The following is a 20,853-nucleotide window of genomic DNA, read 5'->3' on the forward strand; positions in this document are numbered from 1 at the left end:
TTCTCTAAAAGAAAACCTGATTGCTGTTAAGGTCACACTCAAACATTTTCATTCCAGCTGTAATTTGTGGAGGATCTGTTTGTACTTCTTACAGATATAGTATAACCTAGTTCATATTCTAGGATATTGTTAGATTTGGATCAGTTATTTCAGTTTCTGTAAATCACATCTTTGCTGTTAATCCAGCAGACCGTGTAAACTACCATCTCTCTATCTCAAAAAGTTCATAATCATGACAATTCTCACGCTGATCCTTTTAAACACTTTATTTTGCAAAGTTCCATAGTGACTATCATCACTTCTTCTTTTCCACGTCCTGCTCAGCAGCCTCCTTGGCTCTCTTGGCGCGAATGCCGAAAAGACGAGCATTGGCACGGGCCATACGCAGGCTGGCGAAAGCCTTGAAGTTCTTCTCATCCTCAGAGATAACCCGGGCCTTCTCCTTCTTGTGAACCTGAAGAGAGACAACAGTGAACTCTTACTTTTCACCCCTCATAGCTGGCAAATCACTAATTCCAACCAGTCTCATGTCAACTGAACTGAAAGTCCAATTTTGGGAGCAGTTGGTTTTAAGCTTCCAGTTTATTGTTATAAAAGTAGCAGTCATCAGATAAAGGGTTCAAACGATTCATCAAAGAAATACAGAGATTCCGGAGATTTGTCATCACTTGACTGCTACGATGAAAAATGTTCAGATTGTTTAATTTCAGTCTTTTTACCATCATCACTGAAGCCATGACGGCCCAGGAAGAATGGCCAATAACTTTCAAATGGGAGAATTTATCAACATGATTACAAAATAAAGGGTAACTATAAAGAAAAGCTTATCACATTTTATAACATAGTGTGAAGCTGTGCAGGACTTATAACTTACAGTTTTGATGGGCATGACTGGACCAGGGAGCTGAGTGGCCATCTTCAGTTCCTCCTCCTGCAATAATGACAGTCAATATTTCAATGGAACAAAAAACACAATATCCACACTACAGAGTAAAGACTTGTAAAGGTTTGGCAACAGCATGGACTCTTTTTAAAAAAAAATAATTAAAAATAATTATCAGCACAAGTGGATTAGTTATCCTCAAACCACACTCAGTCCAATAAATCCCACACCTAATCTAATAACCCAATACAAGTCTACAGTGCAAATTGGAAATACACTTTCCAATGAATGCGTGCGGGCAACACAAATAGTATTTTCAAAAACCAAGATGAAGTCTTACTTTGGCCAGGAATCTTTATATAAACTACACTTTTTGCAATAAGCAATCTTATGAAAATTGTCTAAAATCATTCAATCTGACATAAAAATCAATGCTATGGATAAGATGCCTTTGTTTAATGCAAAATTTCTCTTATCTTAATGTTCATGTATAGACATGAAAGAGACTTACGGTGCTGTCTCCCTTCTTGGGGGCAGAAGCCTTCCTGGGGAACAGGATGAGCTTGGAGCGGTACTCCTTCAGGCGCTGCACATTGGCTTGAAGAGATTCTGTGGATCTGTTGCGGCGACGGGAGTCAACTGCAATGCCGATGGTGCGGGCTGTCTTTTTGTGGATGCCAGCCGCCTGCAGAGAGGAGCATTAAGTTAAAGATTAAATATTCTGATGTGAACAGCAGGTCCTCCATATGATTAATTACTGACGTCCCGATCGTGACAAAGTGGGTTTTCACTTTAAATAACAAATAGCAGTCATCAGAAAAGGGGTTCAAAGCATTCATCAAGCAAATACAGAGATTCCGGAGATTTGTCATCATCTGACTGCAACAACACAAAACGGCTTTTACATTTCTGATCTTGTCTGCCCTTAAGTACTGAATGTGCTATTTTCAAGCCACATGGAACAGAGAGCAACTTCAAACCCAGTTACTTTCACAGTGACCAACAATGAACAGGCTTACACCCTCAACTGTATTTGGGCCCATTTTTGATTTGTTTTAGTTTTATAAATAGATTTACAAAAGTGAAATGTATATATTATGGTAATGTTCATTACTAGCCTCTTATGTCCAATAATATGTTGTTTGCCAGATATGGGATGCTTGGCTGAGAAATGTTTGCTCACAAATTTGTCTCATAGCAATAGCAATGTATTTACATGGACATTCCTTATTTGCCATATTAATACCACTACATATGCCCCAACCTCCACTAAATAAGCTCACTTAGAAAATGTGGTTCATGTTTGAGCCTACCTCTGGTGAATAAAAACAAGTAACAGGTCTACATGCTCTGGGGTGATGCACATCAACATTCATCATTTAGCCTTCCTCCCACAACAGGAAAATACATGGGAGGAAAAGCAAGGTACACTTTGGCAAGCACATCAAGTCTTTGAGCAGCACTTTGTGTTCTACAGCTATTGAGTTTTCTGGCTCAGAGGGATGGGCGATTCATCACAAAGGTTGAGCTTGCTCTGTCTTCCACCCATAGTTAATGCCAACAGCACTTCACATGTAGAAACCACCGTGACAGAAGCAGAGGTTTAGGTCATTCTAACAAATACATTTCTCCCAGAGCTCACAATTAAGTAACATTGATCTGTTGCTGTAAAGTCGTCTACTGTATCAATGCACATTTCAATTAATGGAAAACTCGATCCCGAGACACATAATTTCCAACACTTGCCAGTTTTTTAGGGCACAAGAGATCTCAAATAAACTATTCCACCTGATAGAAAGTGAGCACAGAAAACTAAAGTATTACCTTGAGTTCCTCCAGGGTGAAGCCACGTCCGGCACGAACCTTGGTGTGGTACCTGACAGTGGGACACCTGACTTGTGGCCTCAGTGGCCCAGCAACAGGACGAGGAGCAATGCGGCGGGCCTTGACCTGACGAGCCTTTCGCCTGAGGAAAGACGACTTTTAGTCAGACTAGAATAACCTAAGACCTTTGTCAGTCCATACATTCAAAATCCACAGAAAACAAAACGCTCCTTTATTAGACTACAGTTATCTGCACGCCCGTTTCTACCACAAGAACAAACAGATTTATAAAAAAGGAAAAACACTTTGAAAATGTAGGAAGAATCTCCAAGAACCAATCTGATTAGTGTTGTTAAACGTTTCATACATAACAGCTTTTATTTGGTTTCATGTTCACACACTGGTACAGGATTTTTCTAAATAAATCCTTAACTTGATTTTAATCATGTTTGTACTCAATATGACACTACAGGCACATTGAGACAGATCTCAGCATCATCAGGACCAAAACTCCTTTACATTTTTACAGCAGACTAAACGCAATTGCGCTACTGTATAATCCACAAAAGTTACTAACATGTACAAATTGTTTTCAGAAAACTGTAGACCATCTAAAAACCTGTGGCATCAGGTTTGACCAATTAACTAAATCGTGTTTAAATTCCACTGCCTCCACATCAGTTGGCTGTTAATATCCATCCAAACATAATAGGATCAAGCAGGCAACTTATGAATGCAAAACGTGTAATTTCAATGAACGTCTAAAGGACTCTAGATCTTTCCAGTACATTAAATTTCACCAAGAAAGAAGCTTTATTTGCATCTCTTATCTCCTATATTGGTGCCTTAAGATACACTCCTGCCCGAGTTGTTTCTCTTAGTAATTCATGAAGCGGTGTGAGACGGGGTTAGCTCGAGTTAGCATCTGTGCATGGAACACCAATGCTCACCTGCGTAGTTTCCTGGCTGGCTGGTTGAACCAGGTGCGCACTCTTTTCTGCCAGTCTTTGTGGAAGTGAGGGTTCAGGATCATTCCATTCCGGCTGGGGGCCATGGCTGCCTACTTCCCTGAAACACAGCGTGGCACACAGACATGAGGAGGCTGTCATGCCGGCGTATTATCAGTCCGCACAGTGCTAGGTCCGAGATGCTAAACTAGCATGTTCACTTTAAGATAATGGCAGGTGGCATTCTTGTTAAAGTTTACAACATGTCTTAATAACATGCCTTCACCATTTCGACACTCATGCTGTATCGACATTTTTTTATTTTAAGGGTCACTGTTAAAATACAGAGCAACAAAAAGCAGTCCCGACACGGCAATGCTAGCAACCACTAGACCGGGCACCGCCACTAAAACTTAAGATACCAAGTAATTCAGCGAAGAAACCTATAACAATAATCATATGATTTTAAAGATGACGGAACACTCTATTTCAGGTCGTAAATGAAATTAACAAGCATCAATAATATACCAAGGATTAAATCAGATTATTTTGAAATCTTTGGAGGATAATTTCTCATACCTTCGAGGGAGGAAAATGGCCGAAAGGAAAAAGGAAGTTGCAAAGCGGGGGATTGTGGGATATGTAACAACCAGCCAATGGTCGAACAGGTGGGAGGTCAAAGAGTATACAGGGAGCATTCCCTTCACAAAAATATGTAGATAAAACAAAAAAAAATGGAACGGATATACCTCCGTTTCTTTTATGTGGAACAACGGGTTATTTACAGTTATGAGCTACATGTACTATAGCTGTGTGCACACATATACACGTTGAATTATTAAAACACATAAACGGAGCAAAGACGGAAATCGGTCATTTAAGCAAAACCGGAAGTAACAGTAAGTACTCATTTGCGATGAAGCGTCATCTTTGTCTGAACACATGTATTGCAACCTGATGCTAACTGGGTTGCGTGTGTTCACATGCTCGATAAACCTACTTAAAACAAGCGGTGAAGTTTTTGCACTTGCCACTAGATGTAGACCTAACACCCTCTGAAAGTAGGCCTGGCTGCATCTTGTTTAATTTCCCACAGTAAGTAGAAAGGCTTTTACTAGAGTAAAGCCAGTCTTTATCAGTCTCAAGGGACACCTAGGTTTCCTAGCAGAGGCTTTTCAAACATCCTCACCGATGTAAATATGCCAACAGTGAAATTAAATATTATTTATTAGTAGTATAGTAGAATACGCAATTCTGTCCAGTTTTCTTATCTCGTGCGTGGGGTACCTGGGTTTGCTGTGGACACACAAGACTGTGGAAGCAATCTCATAATCTCATTAATCTCATAATAAAAAGAAATGTACTACAGGTTTTCATTCTGACAATACAAATTGTAAGGACCAGTGAGTGTTGGACCTTTTAATATGCTGAAAAAATAAATGAATATCTGTGGAGTCTAATAAGATTGAGCAGAATGGTCCACAATGACAGTTGTAAAGTACATACACAAGTGATGAAGCACCAGCCATATCAGTCCCGCCTGAACTTGTCTGCATCCCTGAGACAGTTGGTTCTTACTTCAGCAATTAAAGGACTGGTTAGTCAGAATAATTATATGATGATGTCAGTATGGATAGATTTTGGATAAGTGTATTACTTGTTAGAACTTGATTGTAAGTTGTTTTAACCAAAGTTGAACTGCCGCGTGTGGTTTAGTTAGTACTGATGCCTCACAGCAAGGTTTGGGGTTTGAATCCATCGACTGACTGGGCCTTTCTTTTGCAAGTTTGCGTGTTCTCCCTGTGTCTGTGTGGGTTCTAAAAACAGGTTTGTTAGATTAACTGGTGATTCTAAACTGGACGTAGGTGTGCATGTGAGGGAATGATTGTCTGTCTCTCTGTTAGCCCTGCGATAGACTGGAGACCTGTCCAGGGTGTACCCTGCCTCACGCCCAGTGACTGCAGCTCTCCTGCTGCGACCCTCCAAAGGACAAGCGGTTACAGAAGATGAATGAATGAATGAACTGCTGCATACTCTGAAATACATGTGCATGAGTTCTTAAAGCCTACTTTAAGAACTCATGCACATGTATTAAACAAAGTGACCCCACATTGTTTCATAGTAGTTTTTAAATATCAGCAGAAACTGAGAAACATATCATTTTAATAGAATCACGTTTATTACTTTTGGAGAAGGACATCAAGTAGAGAGAGGTCAAGTTTAAAGGATAGGAAAAATGCACTTTTAATAATATAGAATTCTTTTAAAGAGTAAAGAGTTGCAAGGATATGTGAATATAAAATTAATTTAAATAACTTTTCATGCACCAATTATGTGTGGTACAATTGATTAACAGCCTGTTTTAGTCTGGTATATTAATTAAAGCTTTTGTTCTTCATTATCTGTCTGAGAGTGCAGAGCTTTGTCGAGTCACTGATTTTAAAACCGCTGCTGCATTAATCATTGATCAACTAGCTTCAGCAATCTCAGCCTATCTTCACCTGAGGGCAAAGGTCAAGGTGTGCAGAACTATAATAAGCAAAAAGAAGCAGCATGCTCTGTCAGCACATGCACAGTGACATGAAATGAACATATCTGTCTCAAACACATCAAAGGTTTGTTTTATAAGAGGTCAATTTGGTGCCATCTTAACACCATCGCAATACATACTGTAGTTGGCAAGAATGTCACAAAGGGATTTAATTTCACATTTAGACTGTAGGATAAATAAAGATAAATAAATAATGACAGATATATCAACTCATACTTAAAGATCACATTTTATTAAATCAATCTGACACAGCGCTTTCCAGCATTTTACCACATCTGTGTACATTTAAAAATGGAGCGAAGCACCGGGAACAAGACCCAATAATACTGACAGATCTTGAGGTTAAGAGCCCTTTAGATTTGCTAGCAACTAAACAAACCTGTCTAAGAGGAAGTCGTTACAGAGTATTTGAAATTATTTTGATAGCACATTTCCAGTATCAAAATAAATACCACAGATGAAGAATAGTGTCACACAAGATGTTAGTTACCCTGCCTATAAATCTTTGATCATAATTACATTACAAAGCACCACAGCCAGTTTCACCGTTTATTCGTCAAGCGACTTGATAAATTTATCATATGCAGCCTGGTCCATGAGGCCATCCAGTTCTTCTGGCTTTTCAATGGTCATCTTGATTAGCCAGCCTGAAAGATAAGAGTTCACATGTTACTGGTTTCGGGAACAAGCTGTAACATTTGTCTGGTTTGACAACATGTCATCTACTCTGGCAAAAAAAAGTCTACATTCCTGAATATTACTCCTGACAAATGTGACAGCAGTGAGTGTGAGACGTTTACCCTCGGCATAGCATTTTTTATTCACAAGCCCAGGATTTTCTGCCAGCTCTGTGTTGATCTCAGTCACTTCTCCTGTCAGCGGTGAGTATAGCTCACTGGCAGCCTTTACACTTTCCAAGGCACCAAACTCCTCTACAACATGCAAATGCACACACACACACACACACACAAGTGATACTTCTGTTAGAACCAATTACTTACTAAGTATGCAGTGTATTGCAGGCTCTTACCCATTTGTTCAAGGCTTTGGCCAACTTCAGGGAGTCCACAGTATACCACATCACCTAATGCTTCCTAAAATAATAATAATAACAGACTGTTTACATAAAGTATTATACAAATCTGAGAAAAAGAAATGTGTAATGATATTTAAGGTCAAGAAACTACTACTAAATACTTCTATTTGAATAGTTAAACAGGTGTCTCTGTAGTCCTTTGCAAAAGTAAAAACTTTCAAAACCAGAAATAGTTAATAATAGAGTGTATTTAGGAAGCCCTACATTATAGTGCCCTAGTGGGCATATGCAGCAGGAGGACGGTGTGTGTGTTCGACTGACACTAAATAAACAGTGTCTATGTTCAATGTTCATGGTAGTGAAAAAAAAATAAATAGAAATTTTCATGTGCTTTTTTTAGTTTTGAACTTCATCATACAATTTGATAAAATTATTATATCATAAAAGGTAGCATAAAGACTTTTGTATGGCCATCATTAAATACAGCCACAGGAACATGTTACTTGCATAGTAGGCCACTCATTCATAAAGTACCTTTTGCAGTAAACCTCTGAAAGAGAGAAATGAAAGACTCCAACTAGCTCATGTCGTCAGGCCCTTGCTCACTTACACTCAAACTGGAAAACACAACTCAGGGTTGTTCCTTGATTGTGTTTGCAGTGACAGGTTACTTTGTCCTTTGTGATCAGAAATCTATTTTCTATTTTTTTAAAAAAGCCTTATACTGTGGAGCATTTAGACATATAGAATTATAAGAATTTAGTATTTAAATTGTCAGTTATGTCAAGGCAACATTTCTGCAACAGAAGCTGAGAGGAAGGGGCTGATATCAGTGCTCTCGACAGTGCTGAGATATTGATAAGGAAGCTTGTATGAAGGTAGAATAACTAAAAAATTGGGAATTTAATTCACGCTTTCAACACTGTAAAGATAAAGCTGAAAATGTACATAGAGCAGATGTTTATCTGCACAAGATGTGTTTTTGATTATTAAACGCCAATACCTGCGTACTCAATGACAAACTGCAGGAACTGCTCATTTAAAACAAAATAATCAAAATGTTCCCTTTACGTCAGGAAACATCACATTTTAACAAGGAGTAGTCAACACTAACTATTTCTAGACCCTGAACTGTTATGCTGGCAAATGTAATATACATAGCATTAAAGAACACTTTTACATAGTTCGGCTGGTGGCGTGAATCACCTCTAGTGTCAAGGAGTTCCTTCAACTCATACACTGAGCCTTCTTCTGTGGTCAATCCTGGATTGACCTGCCACCCTTTTAATGAAGTCTAAAACTGCCAAAAGCATATTATATTCTATAAAATATATTTTAAGAAACACTGACGTATTTCTTGAATACATCTGTTAATGTTTTTATGAGACTTTAGGATCATTATTAGTGATCTAAAGCATATAAAAGAAATATAGAAAGAAATTGTCTGAAATGAACAGACAAATCATTTGTTCCATCTTTGTTTCTGCTGTGAACACACATGGTTGGACTTTTGCAAAAAGTTCAGATCAAGTGCAGCAGAAGCACAAATTGCTAAAGTCCACACATTGTTTGGGAATAATCACATCCACAGTTAATGAGTATTTTTTTGAAGCGGTGATACAAATGCTGTGAAAAAGCCAGACAATAATTGACAATGTTAATCATGTTCTCTGTGGCGTCGTCTTAGAAACAGATTAGACTGAGTTCCTCATCTTGCATCAAACACAATCAGACTTCTGACCAATCAGCAGTGGAGATAAAATAAAAAAAAATCATTTGAACTTTTAAATTTGGCGCGAATGTCTGTAGTTAAGCAAGAGTCTGCATGTGAAATTTTCTGCAAGGCTAAGCAGTGTCCCACTGATCAATTGTGTCAAACAATAGCCATAAAACAGTAAATTAGCTGATTATAGTGGAGCTGCCGAGGGCAAAGTGCAGCACTGAACCGGACACTACAGACATTAGCGTATCACTATTTTTAGATTGCCATCACTGAACCTCAGAAACAAGCCATAAATTCATTGATTAGTAAAAAGACGACCCCAATAACGTACCTGAGCATAACTGCTGATACCAACAGTACCAATCCTGCCCTCCACTCGCACCCACTCATGCTTATCTGTGAACTTTAGGGCTACAAAGAAAAAACAGATCAGATAATCAGTGTAAAAAAAAAAACAACAACATGAAAATATGAAGTATCAACTATTGGGCTGTGATGGATCTTTTGAGCCACACAAACCACGTTCTTGGTATGGAGGGAAAGCACGTGTACGGCCGAGAACAAAAAACTGTACTATGGACCACGGCATAACGGAGGCCTATTACTAGAGCAACACTATATGTTGTCTGTCACTGCAGTTTTGGATTCTGGTCATTATTGCTTTGACAGGTGTAAGTAAAACATGAAAAAACAATACATCACAGTTGAGTCAAATTACAAAAAAAAAAAAACAAGAATTAAAGCCGTTTTGATCCCAAGCTCATGCTGACATCTTTGCCCCAAGGGAAGAACAGTAATGCTTCAACAATTCCCAGTGCTGACATCAGACCATGCAGAAAAATACAGGTTTGAACCAGATTGTGAACTGTGCAAGATGCTGATGCATGACCAGTTTGCAGCTAAATCTAAGGGCTCAATGAAATTCCAAATAATTTTTTCTGTGGGGTGACAGTTTTTTTAAGCTTTAGCATTTCATTTTTAAATATGATACATATACATAATTTAAATATCTGGGATTATGAATAACTGAAAACGTGGAGGAAATTATGTTAAAATTTGAGACCACATGTGCACATGACAGTCATTATTCCACAGTTATTTATGGCACATGGTGACTGTTGCTTCATGAGCTGCTTCTTGGTGCACAAGACATACAGTATGCAATTAGTTGCTTTATGAGGCTTGCGGTCTGACTGTCCTCCACTAGCACAGTGAGGACATTAAGCCTTGCTGTATTCTTTAGCCAACATGTGGCAGCTACAATCTGCACTGAAGTTTCGGTGCGTACAGCCCCTCCGAGTCAGACAGAAACTTCCCTCCCTACCGCATTCCTCTGCTCCGCTGAGTAAAAGTGACACAAACTCCGGGAGGTGTTTTCTTTCCGCCCACTAGAGCCAGACAGGAATGTGTGCCCAGCACGCATGTTAGTAATGGTACATTTACTAACATGCGGACTGTTTGCTGTTTTTTTTTTTTTCCTTTTACCTGTGGACAGGGCCGAGGTCGTGCTCACAGTCCGAGGGGAGCCGCTCCTCCACAGCAGCCGAGTCGCAGAGAGCTGCGCTGCTGACGAGAGCTGAGGCAGTCTGGGCGAAAAGTTTGCAGATAGGCACCGCAGCGCTGCCCTCATCGCCATCTTCACTCACTGTGGACCCACTGTTTAATCGAGTGCACATACACTTGACCGCGGGAGCGCGCACCATCCCACTGGTTACGGGCTCCCGACGGGTGCGGGTAGGAGGAGGGAAGGAGGAGGTGACTCAGTTTTTTTTTTCTTTCTTTTTTTTTTTTATGCTTTGATCTGAACAAATTGACATTGCCGGAAGAAAGGTTGGGATATTCTATTTGATGTTGTCAGTGATGTAAAGTAACTTAGCCCTGGACACTGAGTAGGGTTCAGAAGATGGGGATAAAAATAATATAATAATAATAATAATAATAATAATAATAATATCCTCTGGGCTAAAGAAAGAGGGAAGCAACACGAACAGATGTAATGTGGTGGTTTTATTTGCTTTGCTAATGACGCCCGAAAAAGAGCAGAATCCGAAAAAACGGATCAGTATCTTGTTATAACAAAACTTTTCACGTTATAACGTGATAACTTATATTGTTACGCGTCGTAATTTGATAATTCGTAATGGTGGATAAACTGGTTTCAGGGGAGGTGATCTTAATTACTGGGTTATTTGCGCACCAGACTGAGAGACAGTGTGCAGGGACCGTCTACAAAGAAATATTCAACAACTTAACGATATTCATTGTAAATTTAAACGTGTAAGTCGAGTCTGGTGAGCCAGTCTTGACTATGGGTGGAGTTATTGATCCGTATTGGAATTAAAAAAATCCTGAAAATTAGTGACAGACAGTGTTTTTATAAACTGAGTGTTCAGCATGAGCAAGTGAATGTGTGAGATGATTTAGATGATCCTTCAGTGAACAAGAGTGGAGTTGTTGAGCTAAATTCCTAATAAACAATACTCAAAATTAGTGTTGCAGTACAACCAACACGAGATTATCCATTGGTGAGGTGACTGCAGTGATATTATGCTGGATATGATTGGAGTTATTGAGTGATGTTCAGAAAAGGAATGCATGACAATTAGGAAAAAGCTAAACATTATGCTGTAGTAGCAGCCAGAGCTTCTCGATCGTCTGTGGTTATTTTTTACTACTACAACCTCTTGTGGAAAAGGTTCCCCAGCAGAGAGCTCACATTAACATCCGTCCTGAGTGATTTAATCACTCCAGCTTAAAGGCCAGGTCTGAACACACCCAGGACACAAATGCATGATCTCTCACCAAAAGTAGAAGTGGTCTGGGACACATTTGACCTCATTCTTTTGGTAGCATGAACCAATCCAACCAGCGTGTCCTGGGACACATTAAAGACCACCAAGTACTTTACTTAACTTGAGTACTTTAATTTTATGCCGTTCTCTTCTTCAACTTATACTATATTTCAGAGGGAAATACTGTACTACTTTTTACTCCTCTGCGTTTATCAGACAGGTGTAGTTACAAGTTACTTTATGCAGCTGAAAATTATGTAACATCTTGCAGTTTCTTTACAGCAGATAAGGATTTTAAAAGCCTTTCATGATAAAAAAAAATTGATGTTGCAAAATATAATGAATTGTGACACGGCAACTTAAACCACATGACAGTATATAAAAAGAGTAAAATCAGCTCCACCTCAGTGACCGGCACTATTTAAATGTTGCTTGCATGTTAATAACATTGATTGAATTGCATTGAATTCCTTTATTTTTATTGCACAAAACCTGTCCAGGGAGATTTCGTTGCGCAGCTCTCCATCATCAATACCCAATGTACAGTAAAAAATAAAAAATAAATAAAAAAAATAGATTTACTGCTTGCAATATACAAAAAAAAAAAAAAAAAAGTTTAAAAGAAAATGCAATATATAAAAATAAAAATACAGTATTAAGGTGCTTACTTGCAGGTCATTCAGAATGAGAGGGTGACTGTGACACTGATCTCATTTGTTTGGCAAATAGAGCTGGAGAGTGAATGAATAGTTTAGCAGATTGTATCCTGTTTCTGTTGTGTGCTTAGTTGTCTCCGGGGTACACAATAAATACATTTAACACCCTGACCAGAGTGATGCTTTTTTCAGACCCCAACTCTAAAAGCACAAAGGCTCATGAAATAAATCTGCGTTCATCCTTGCCTTATGTCTTATGTGACTTTAGAGCTGAGCCCTCACAAGTGCAGGGCCATAAATCCCCTCTCAGAGATATTATTTTCCAGGTCTCTATACAGTCACTGTCAGCTTCTGGTGGATGATTTGCTCATCAAGCCGCTGCTGAGGTCCAGAGCACTTAAGGGCTCCACTAATGGACACTTGGGCCATCAACTGCTGCTGACGCTCAGTCTGTAAGAACGCTGCGACTTTAGAGACCCTTAGGAACGCCACAGGTGTCTCAGTGGATAAAAGCTGCCTTCTTCCTACTGGCATCACCTGGAAAAACTACTGTGCTTCCCCAGACCTGCTTAAGGGCATTTGGCATATTCATCCAGGGGCTGGTGGGAAGAGGCAGCACTATTATAATTCATCTTTCAGCGTGTAATCAAGACTATCTTAACTACATTCAGGGCAGAGTTAGGAGGAAGTCAGGAAGAAGCCGATCCCTGCTGTCACTGGGCGAGAGGCAGGGTACACCCTGGACCAATCTCCAGTCTATCACAGGGCTAACACAGAGAGACAGACAATCATTCACACTCACACCTATGACCAATTTAAAATCACCAGTTATCCTAAGCGAGCATGTCTTTGGATGGTGGGAGGAAGCCGGACCACTGTGCCGCAGTCAGTGAGTAGACAGATACATGCAAGTGGAATCCCAGGCTCTGTTACATACTGATGACTCCCTCTGAGCCTTATCAATATTTACACCAGCAGATGCTGTCATGGCCCTGGCTGTACTTTCAATGTATGTCCATTACACCCCCATGTAACATAAAGATCTTGGGGAGTGGACACCTTGGTGGTCATGGTGTCTCTGTGGCTTCGACCCGAATGGCTGAATGTCATTTTACTTCTGGTTTATCCAGTTGGAGCAGTTTGCTGCCAGAATTTGCACCTTTAATAATTATCACTAATAAATATTTTGAATGGAAAATGACAACCAATAGTCATATTTGTGGAGATTTCTTCTCGCATCATTTAGTGTAAATGTTTTCTTTTAAATGTAACGTCAGTGCATGTATGACCAACCTACAAAACTCTCTCCCAGTGAGAGTTATGAGTGATTATTTATGTCCTTCGGAGACAGAAACTGATCACATGATCATAAAAATTTGTGAAGACATTTGTTGAGATATAATTTAGAGAGATTATTATCATCAGATTATCATCATCAGAAGCCTCATATTTAGGTTTCTCTCTTGTTGGTGTCACATTTCCATATATGACCAAGAACCCTAACCATCCGAAACACTGGTTATAGAAGTGTTAAGAACATACATTTCGCACTAAACAAGAGGCCTGCTTTCATTCAGAATTTGAAAGTTAATGGTTTTAGGAAAGTGAAATTTTTATGTCCCAAAAGACAATTGTTAAGTATGTGTTAAAATGTGTTTTAAGACTACAGCATCGCTCCAGGCTGACTTATCGTTTTCATGAAAATCAGACCACAAAATCCACAAGAGAGTGCTTCTTATGCATTTTATTCAGGCATACCTCTCTAAATCTTAAATCTTCTTGGCAGATGAATATTGTATTTGTGGAGTCCACTGTGAAAAAACCTAGATGAGAAATACAAGCAGAAATACAAGCAGACCTGGTAAAAACAGATGAATATACTGAGAACCCTTCAAGTATTAGAGGGACTAGAGATTTATGATTATATGGAGTGTATCCAGATGATGGTAGACCAAATCAGGTACCTCCTGAAGTAGCTCAAAGTATATTCAGAAGTATCTCATTCAAGTCTGCATAAAACAGCACATGAAATGGCTTCCTGATCAAATAACATCCATTCCTGGTTTGGATGACAAAGAGGATTAAAATGCCTCCCTACAGTCGAACAAGGAGGACACAGCAAATATAATGGCAAAAGTGTAAGAAATACAAAAGAGAAAGAAAAGCAGTTATCACTGTTTCCCAATCAACCATGTAATTGAGCCAAGGTGACTTCCCTTACTGATCATTAAACATCTGGCAAACTAACATTGATAAAACAAAAAACCCGAAGTCTCCACCGATGACCACAGTGAGGTAAAGGCTTGTACTTCTTGCTGACTCCTTCAGAGCATGTCATTACACGGAGGTGCCATCTGAGGGCGCTGGCTTATTGTCTTCAGGCTTCATTGCAGGGAACAGCAACACCTCCTGCAGAAGAACAAAAGAACTGTCAGCTGTGAGATAATGTTTCTCTGACGTTGGGCTCAGACTTGCATTCATTCATTCCTCTTCTGTAACGGCTTGTCCTGTGAAGGTCGTAGAGAGCTCAGACGTACAAATGGTTCTAAATCCTGCCTGTGTTTGAAATCTATCTGCATCATACCACCAGTACAAATAATCTTCTCTAATCTCAAACTCAAACTCAAACTTCCCATGTACCAGCATGTGTTGTAATGACAATAAAGAATCCTTGAATCCTTGAAACACACCACTGCAACAATTGTGCTGTAGATTTACACAAAGTTGTTCACTCAAGCACTCATGTCCAGTAGGTGGCAGTAATGCGCCTGCAAAGTGGTTTGGCAACATCCAAACAAACCAAACAAGGAAAATTACTTATAACCATGCAGAGACAAAAAACAAAAGCAGAAGGCTAAAAGAGTGTGGATGAGAAACTAGTTGGTCAACATGTCAAACATGTCTGATAACAATTGTGATGGCCCTGATGATTGCGTGAGTGGTTTAAGAGTGGATCTTTAAAACCCTGATAATCTGCCACGACTTTAGATTTAATATACCTTCATTTTCTTATTTTGGTCATGTATGAGAACTTATTAAGGACTGCATGAGTTCATTATGATTCACACGACAACTTCACCTTGATGTTGTTGGAGTCAGTGAGGAACATAGTGAGGCGATCGATGCCCATTCCCCAACCAGCAGTTGGTGGTAGACCATATTCCAGTGCTGTGCAGAAGGTCTCATCGATGAACATGGCCTCATCATCTCCCTCAGCTTTGGCCTGAAAAAGATCCGCCTCAAATAATTAGTGTTCATACTCGTATATATACACTGAAAACGGTAGATAATGGGACACCGTATCAAGTCATTTTGGATTCTCACACACCTTGGATTGCTGCTCAAAGAGCTCTCTTTGTCTGACTGGATCATTACTCAGTGTAGGCATTGCAGACTTCCTTCTTCATCACAAAGAGCTCAAAACGCTCCGTAAGGCCTTTTTCAGATCTGTGCCTGCAACAGTTAAGGAAGTGTTAGTACTAACCTAAAAAATTACATTTTTAAATAAATATGAAGGTGTTCCTCACCATTTAGCCAAGGGGCTCATGATTTGAGGATGATCCATCCCTACATTTCTTACCATCGCTGTCGTAGCTGTCAGTCGGGGGGAATTTGACACCCATGATTTTCTCCAGGTCGTGTGTCATGCTCACTCTTTTGAATGGAGGGGTGAAGTCAATCTCGTAGGCCTGCCCCTCGGGGCCATCAGGGTGATAAGTCACCTTGTATCCTCCAGTAATGTGCTTCACCATTCCTGCAGAAAACAGGGAATGATTAAGTTTGGAAGAGCAATTTTCTATTTATTTACTGTATACTTTTGACATGTCTGAGAAAGCTCTGACCAAAAATAGAACTTATTGTCACAGAATTATCTTCGATGACATAACTACACAGCTTAAAATATATATTTATAGAAAATATCTGCACTTCACACATTTCACTGCACTGAAAACTAAAGTACTGTGAAAAACTACCATCCGTAGTATGGCCCAGTATTCAGGAAGGGAGATTCAGCAAGGTAACAACTAAAACAAGTATACACTGATCAAGCATAACATTATGACCACCTTCCTAATACTGTCTAAAGAGATAAAGAGATAAAGAGCCTTTATTTGTCATTATATTATACAAGTATCATATAACGAGATTGCATGGTCAGACATGGAGGGTTGGTCCTAGGTCTCCCTTGTGCCTCCACAACAGTTGTGACTCATCAGAGAATGGACATGGGCCTTCTGTGGGTGTCCTGTGGTGCCTGGCAACTGAATGTTGTTAGTGGGGCCTTTGCAGGCCTTTGGGCCTTTCCTAGGTGCCATCCCTGCATCCTGCTGGTGATGCTGCTGTGAAAGAGTGTCATTGCTATGGTGCCTGGTCTGGTCTAAGTGGGTGTCTAAGTAGCATCCACACCAATGCCAGGTCCAAAGTTTCCCAGCAGAACATTGAATTGTCACAAGATGGTCAATGTTATTTACTTCTCCTGTCAGTGGTCATAAAGTTGTGACTGATCGGTGTAAACCACCTCTCAGATGTTAAAGACAGACCTGCAGTCTGCCAGTGCCTTTTTTTTTTTTTACATGAATCCCTGACAGGTAAAGCAGCAAACTATTTGATACCTGGATTCAAAAATCCAGCCGACTATCACTTACCTGAGAGCAGTTTCTCTGTGATGTCCATCAAGTCATGGTAATCAGCATACGCCATATAGAATTCACAGGTGGTGAACTCTGGGTTATGATTGAGATCAATGCCTTCATTTCTAAACTGACGGCCGACCTCATACACTCTGTCCATTCCACCGACCACGAGCATCTGTACGAGAGATTTAAAGGAGAGCATACATATTTTGATGTTTGAGAAAAGTACAACAAGAGCCCTTCAGTGTGTTTCTATTAAATTATTGATCAAAAATACTAATTTACCAAAATATTCCCTCTGGAAGCCTTACTCATTAAAAAAAGCATATTACCTTGTGGTAAAGCTCAGGAGCAATCCTCATGTACAGGTTCATATCCAGCTCGTTGTGGTAGGTAACAAATGGACGGGCCACTGCTCCTCCAGGAATAATGTTCATCATTGGCGTCTCAATCTAAAGCAACAACAAAATTTTAATTCAAAGCTTGCACTGGCTAATTCCAGCTGCCTCAAATGATAAATACATGTAGAAACTATTAGGTATTCTTTAATAAAATCCCAACATTGTTCAAGTTCAGGCATAAATACAACATTTTTCACTCAAGCTTAAGGCTTTAGATATGTTGTTTAATTTTGTTGTACTATGATGTAGAAAACGTCACTATTCCAATACACAACAAATGGCTTTACCCACCTCCAAAAATCCCAGCTCGTCCAGAAAGGTGCGGAGGTATGTGATGATTTTGGCGCGGGTTATAAACTTCTGTCTGACATAGTCATTGAGAATCAGATCCAAGTAACGCTGGCGGAACCGTGTTTCCTTTGAGAGAAAGAATTCAGAGTGGTAAAGAAAATGCTGAATAACATAACAACAGGTTGTTTGTCTCCTTCCCATGACCACAGGGAATACCTACAGCCAAAGTGGGTTAATGTGAAAATGAAACCACTCTTTATCAGATTCTTCAATCTTTGATAAGAAGAGGATGCCATGTATCCTCATTCTTTCTGGTTACATTGTACCAAATATACCAGAACTATCAATGTAGGTGCATTCTTGGTTGTGAGATCAAACTGTGACATCACACTCATTCTCCTTCAATAGTCAACATGGCTACCATGTATTCACCAACACAACCAAAACAGCAGTTGGTTGATGCAAAGTTGTTGGGCAAGTTTGGGTGTACAGACTAAAAACTATTCAGATAAACATCAACTGACCAACAGGAGAAAATCATTAAGAAACAATTCTTTTTCAAGTGTTTTCAGTCAAGTGTGGGTTGGCTCTGATAGAGAAACAGACTGGGAGAGTTGACTTGAGTCTACTATGGAATACCTCAGTAACAACCAAACTATGCATAATTTTTGCTGCTAAATTGTAATTTAAAAAACAAAACAAAAAAACAACAACTAATTCTTGGCACAACTGGTGCCTGGCTGCTCTGACCAGGCACAGCGTGATGAACTACCACAGTCGGCCAGTGTGTGGCACATAAATCAGAGGCGGTTTCTGCCCCCAAGGCCAAACACTGCTGTGGAAATATACCCATTTCTGGTTAATACTGTCGACAGAGAATGTAACTAGTCAGTGAGGCAACAAGTGAAATAAACACAGTTTTGTTTCACTTTTGGTTTACAACTGAAGTTAAACAGGTGGGTGTGACCGGTTTTACAGCGATACGAGAAAAGAAAGTAAACATAAACTTCATTTGTAAAATACCAAAATACAAAGGCTACCTTTCCTGCTACTAAAATGGTGCAACATATAGAAAACGTCAAATGTTTGCTACAAAAATGGAAAACCTTGGGATTACATGAGAAATGTACAGAGGACATTGATTTTGTAGTTTTACCGAGAAGCAAAAGCACACATGCGAGTGGGTTCAGATCACATTTAGGACTCCAAATCCCAGAGACACAAACGAACTGAATCCTGGTTTGTGTACAACTAATTCTTGTTCGGCCAGGAATTAATATTCCTGTGCACATATTTCATACTGCAAGTGCTTCAAAAAAAACTTTGGGGACAAAGTTTGAGACATATGCTTGCAGTTTTTATTGTTGGATGTCACTTTCTAAATTAAGTATTTGGAGATACAGGTTATTTAGTCTCTTTTAGAAAAAGAGGGCAAATGTGCAAGGCATCTCTCGCTAGGTTGTGGTTTGTGTATCGCGTTTTTGGCTTTGGCATACTTACTTTATCATACCTTGCAACAACACACAGACGCCATGCACCCAGCGACAGACATACTGATACTCCCACACAAACTTCATCTCAATCTTATGGGTGGGTCGCAGACTTTATTATTTAAAAGTATTTGTTAATCGTTGTGTTTAACCGGTGTCTCTTCATTTTATTTGCATGGCTTTTGCATGACAGGTTCTAAAACCGAAAACGTTCGTCCCTCGAAGGTCGGTTCATTTGAGAGTGTCTGAACACAGCGATCAAACACTTTATTCATCAAATCCTACGGTGCAGGAGTGGTTCATATGCAGTGTGAACACAAGGTCTGCATGGCTACGCCTCAGATAGGAATACTTTATAATTATATAACCAGACAGTTCAAAAATAATAATAATAATAATAGATTTACTGCTTGCAAAATACAAAAATAAAATGTTTAAAATAAAATATAATATATAAAAATAAAAATACAGTATTAAGGTGCTTACTTGCAGATTCATTCATTCATCTTCTGTAACTGCTTGTTCCTGTTAAGGGTCGTGGGGTCTGCTGGAGCCTATCCCAGATGTCATCGGGCGAGAGGCGGGGTACAACCTGGACAGGTCGCCACAGAGACAGACAACCATTCACACTCACATGCACACCTACGGTCAATTTAGAATCACCAGTTAACCTAATGACTGTCTTTGGACGGTGGGAGGAAGCCGGAGTACCTGGAGAGAACCCACACAGACACAGGGAGAACATGCAAACTCCACACAGAAAGGCCCGCCCCTTACTTGCAGATTATAGTTATAATATATCACTGACTGAGACCTTTCAGATTTAATTAATACTTTCCTTGCATGTATGCTGTATCTTTTGCTGATAATCTTCATATACTTTTACGTACATACATGATCTGAGTACTTCCACCATTGAATTTGAGTATTATGTTTTGGGTTTTTTTGTAGTTCCTGAGATATGCTTACTGTAAAATGTTCTCACTGGTCATTCAGAATGAGAGGGTGACTGTGACACTGATCTCATTTGTTTGGTAAATAGAGTGAATGAATAGTTTAGCAGATTGTATCCTGTTTCTGTTGTGTGCTTAGTTGTCTCCAGGGTACACAATAAATACATTTAACACCCTGACCAGAGTGACGCAGTGACCCCAACTCTAAAAGCACAAAGGCTGAAATGAATCTGCATTCATCTTTGTCTTATATCGTATGTGACTTTAGAACTGAGCCCTCACAAGTGCAGGGCCATAAATCCCCTCTCAGAGATATTATTTTCCAGGTCTCTATACAGTCACTGTCAGCTTCTGGTGGATGATTTGCTCATCAAGCCGCTGCTGAGGTCCAGAGCACTTAAGGGCTCCACTAATGGACACTTGGGCCATCAACTGCTGCTGACGCTCAGTCTGTACGAGCGCTGCGACTTTAGAGACCCTGAGGAACGCCACAGGTGTCTCAGTGGATAAAAGCTGCCTTCTTCCTACTGGCATCACCTGGAAAACTACTGTGCTTCCCCAGACCTGCTTAAGGGCATTTGGCATATTCATCCAGGGGCTGGTGGGAAGAGGCAGCAATATTATAATTCACCTTTCAGCGTGTAATCAAGACTATCTTAACTACATTCAGGG

At 39.7% G+C, this 20,853-nt stretch overlaps 2 protein-coding genes and 1 pseudogene across 3 annotated transcripts; all 3 read right to left on the minus strand.

The window, feature by feature from the left end:
* Positions 1-251: 251 nt before the first annotated feature.
* On the minus strand, positions 252-4,281 carry rpl13 (ribosomal protein L13). The gene is made up of 6 exons (XM_084541441.1): positions 4,234-4,281; positions 3,658-3,775; positions 2,708-2,849; positions 1,395-1,568; positions 875-931; positions 252-454 (listed from the first exon to the last, which is right to left on the minus strand). The coding sequence occupies exons 2-6, from the start codon at positions 3,759-3,761 to the stop codon at positions 296-298; spliced, it is 636 nt and encodes a 211-aa protein (XP_084397567.1). The 5' UTR covers positions 3,762-3,775; positions 4,234-4,281; the 3' UTR covers positions 252-295.
* A 1,730-nt stretch (positions 4,282-6,011) lies between these two features.
* Positions 6,012-10,663, minus strand: gcshb (glycine cleavage system protein H (aminomethyl carrier), b). Its single transcript, XM_084542015.1, has 5 exons — positions 10,450-10,663; positions 9,296-9,375; positions 7,236-7,299; positions 7,006-7,137; positions 6,012-6,852 (listed from the first exon to the last, which is right to left on the minus strand). Exons 1-5 carry the CDS (start codon positions 10,598-10,600, stop codon positions 6,755-6,757), a joined length of 525 nt encoding a protein of 174 aa, XP_084398141.1. The 5' UTR covers positions 10,601-10,663; the 3' UTR covers positions 6,012-6,754.
* Positions 10,664-13,842: 3,179 nt separating this feature from the next.
* On the minus strand, positions 13,843-18,715 carry LOC311485474 (lysine--tRNA ligase-like; annotated as a pseudogene). The gene is made up of 7 exons (XR_014699920.1): positions 17,739-18,715; positions 17,379-17,498; positions 17,059-17,221; positions 15,940-16,166; positions 15,741-15,865; positions 15,492-15,635; positions 13,843-14,821 (listed from the first exon to the last, which is right to left on the minus strand). The product of XR_014699920.1 is annotated as a lysine--tRNA ligase-like (transcript).
* Between the last annotated feature and the right edge of the window lie 2,138 nt (positions 18,716-20,853).

The sequence above is a fragment of the Chelon labrosus genome (assembly GCF_963514085.1).
Source record: "Chelon labrosus genome assembly, chromosome: 3".
Taxonomy (NCBI): Eukaryota; Metazoa; Chordata; class Actinopteri; order Mugiliformes; family Mugilidae; genus Chelon; species Chelon labrosus.

Coding starts and splice junctions, on each gene's coding strand:
- rpl13 (XM_084541441.1), bottom strand. CDS start 3,761: ATGGCCCCCAGCCGGAATGGAATGATCCTGAACCCTCACTTCCACAAA. Junction 2,850..3,657: donor CCAGCCAGGAAACTACGCAG/GTGAGCATTGGT, acceptor GTCTTTCCTCAG/GCGAAAGGCTCGTCAGGTCA. Junction 1,569..2,707: donor TCACCCTGGAGGAACTCAAG/GTAATACTTTAG, acceptor TCCTCTCTGCAG/GCGGCTGGCATCCACAAAAA.
- gcshb (XM_084542015.1), bottom strand. CDS start 10,600: ATGGCGATGAGGGCAGCGCTGCGGTGCCTATCTGCAAACTTTTCGCCC. Junction 7,138..7,235: donor CCAAAGCCTTGAACAAATGG/GTAAGAGCCTGC, acceptor TGCATGTTGTAG/AGGAGTTTGGTGCCTTGGAA. Junction 6,853..7,005: donor TAAAAAATGCTATGCCGAGG/GTAAACGTCTCA, acceptor CTTATCTTTCAG/GCTGGCTAATCAAGATGACC.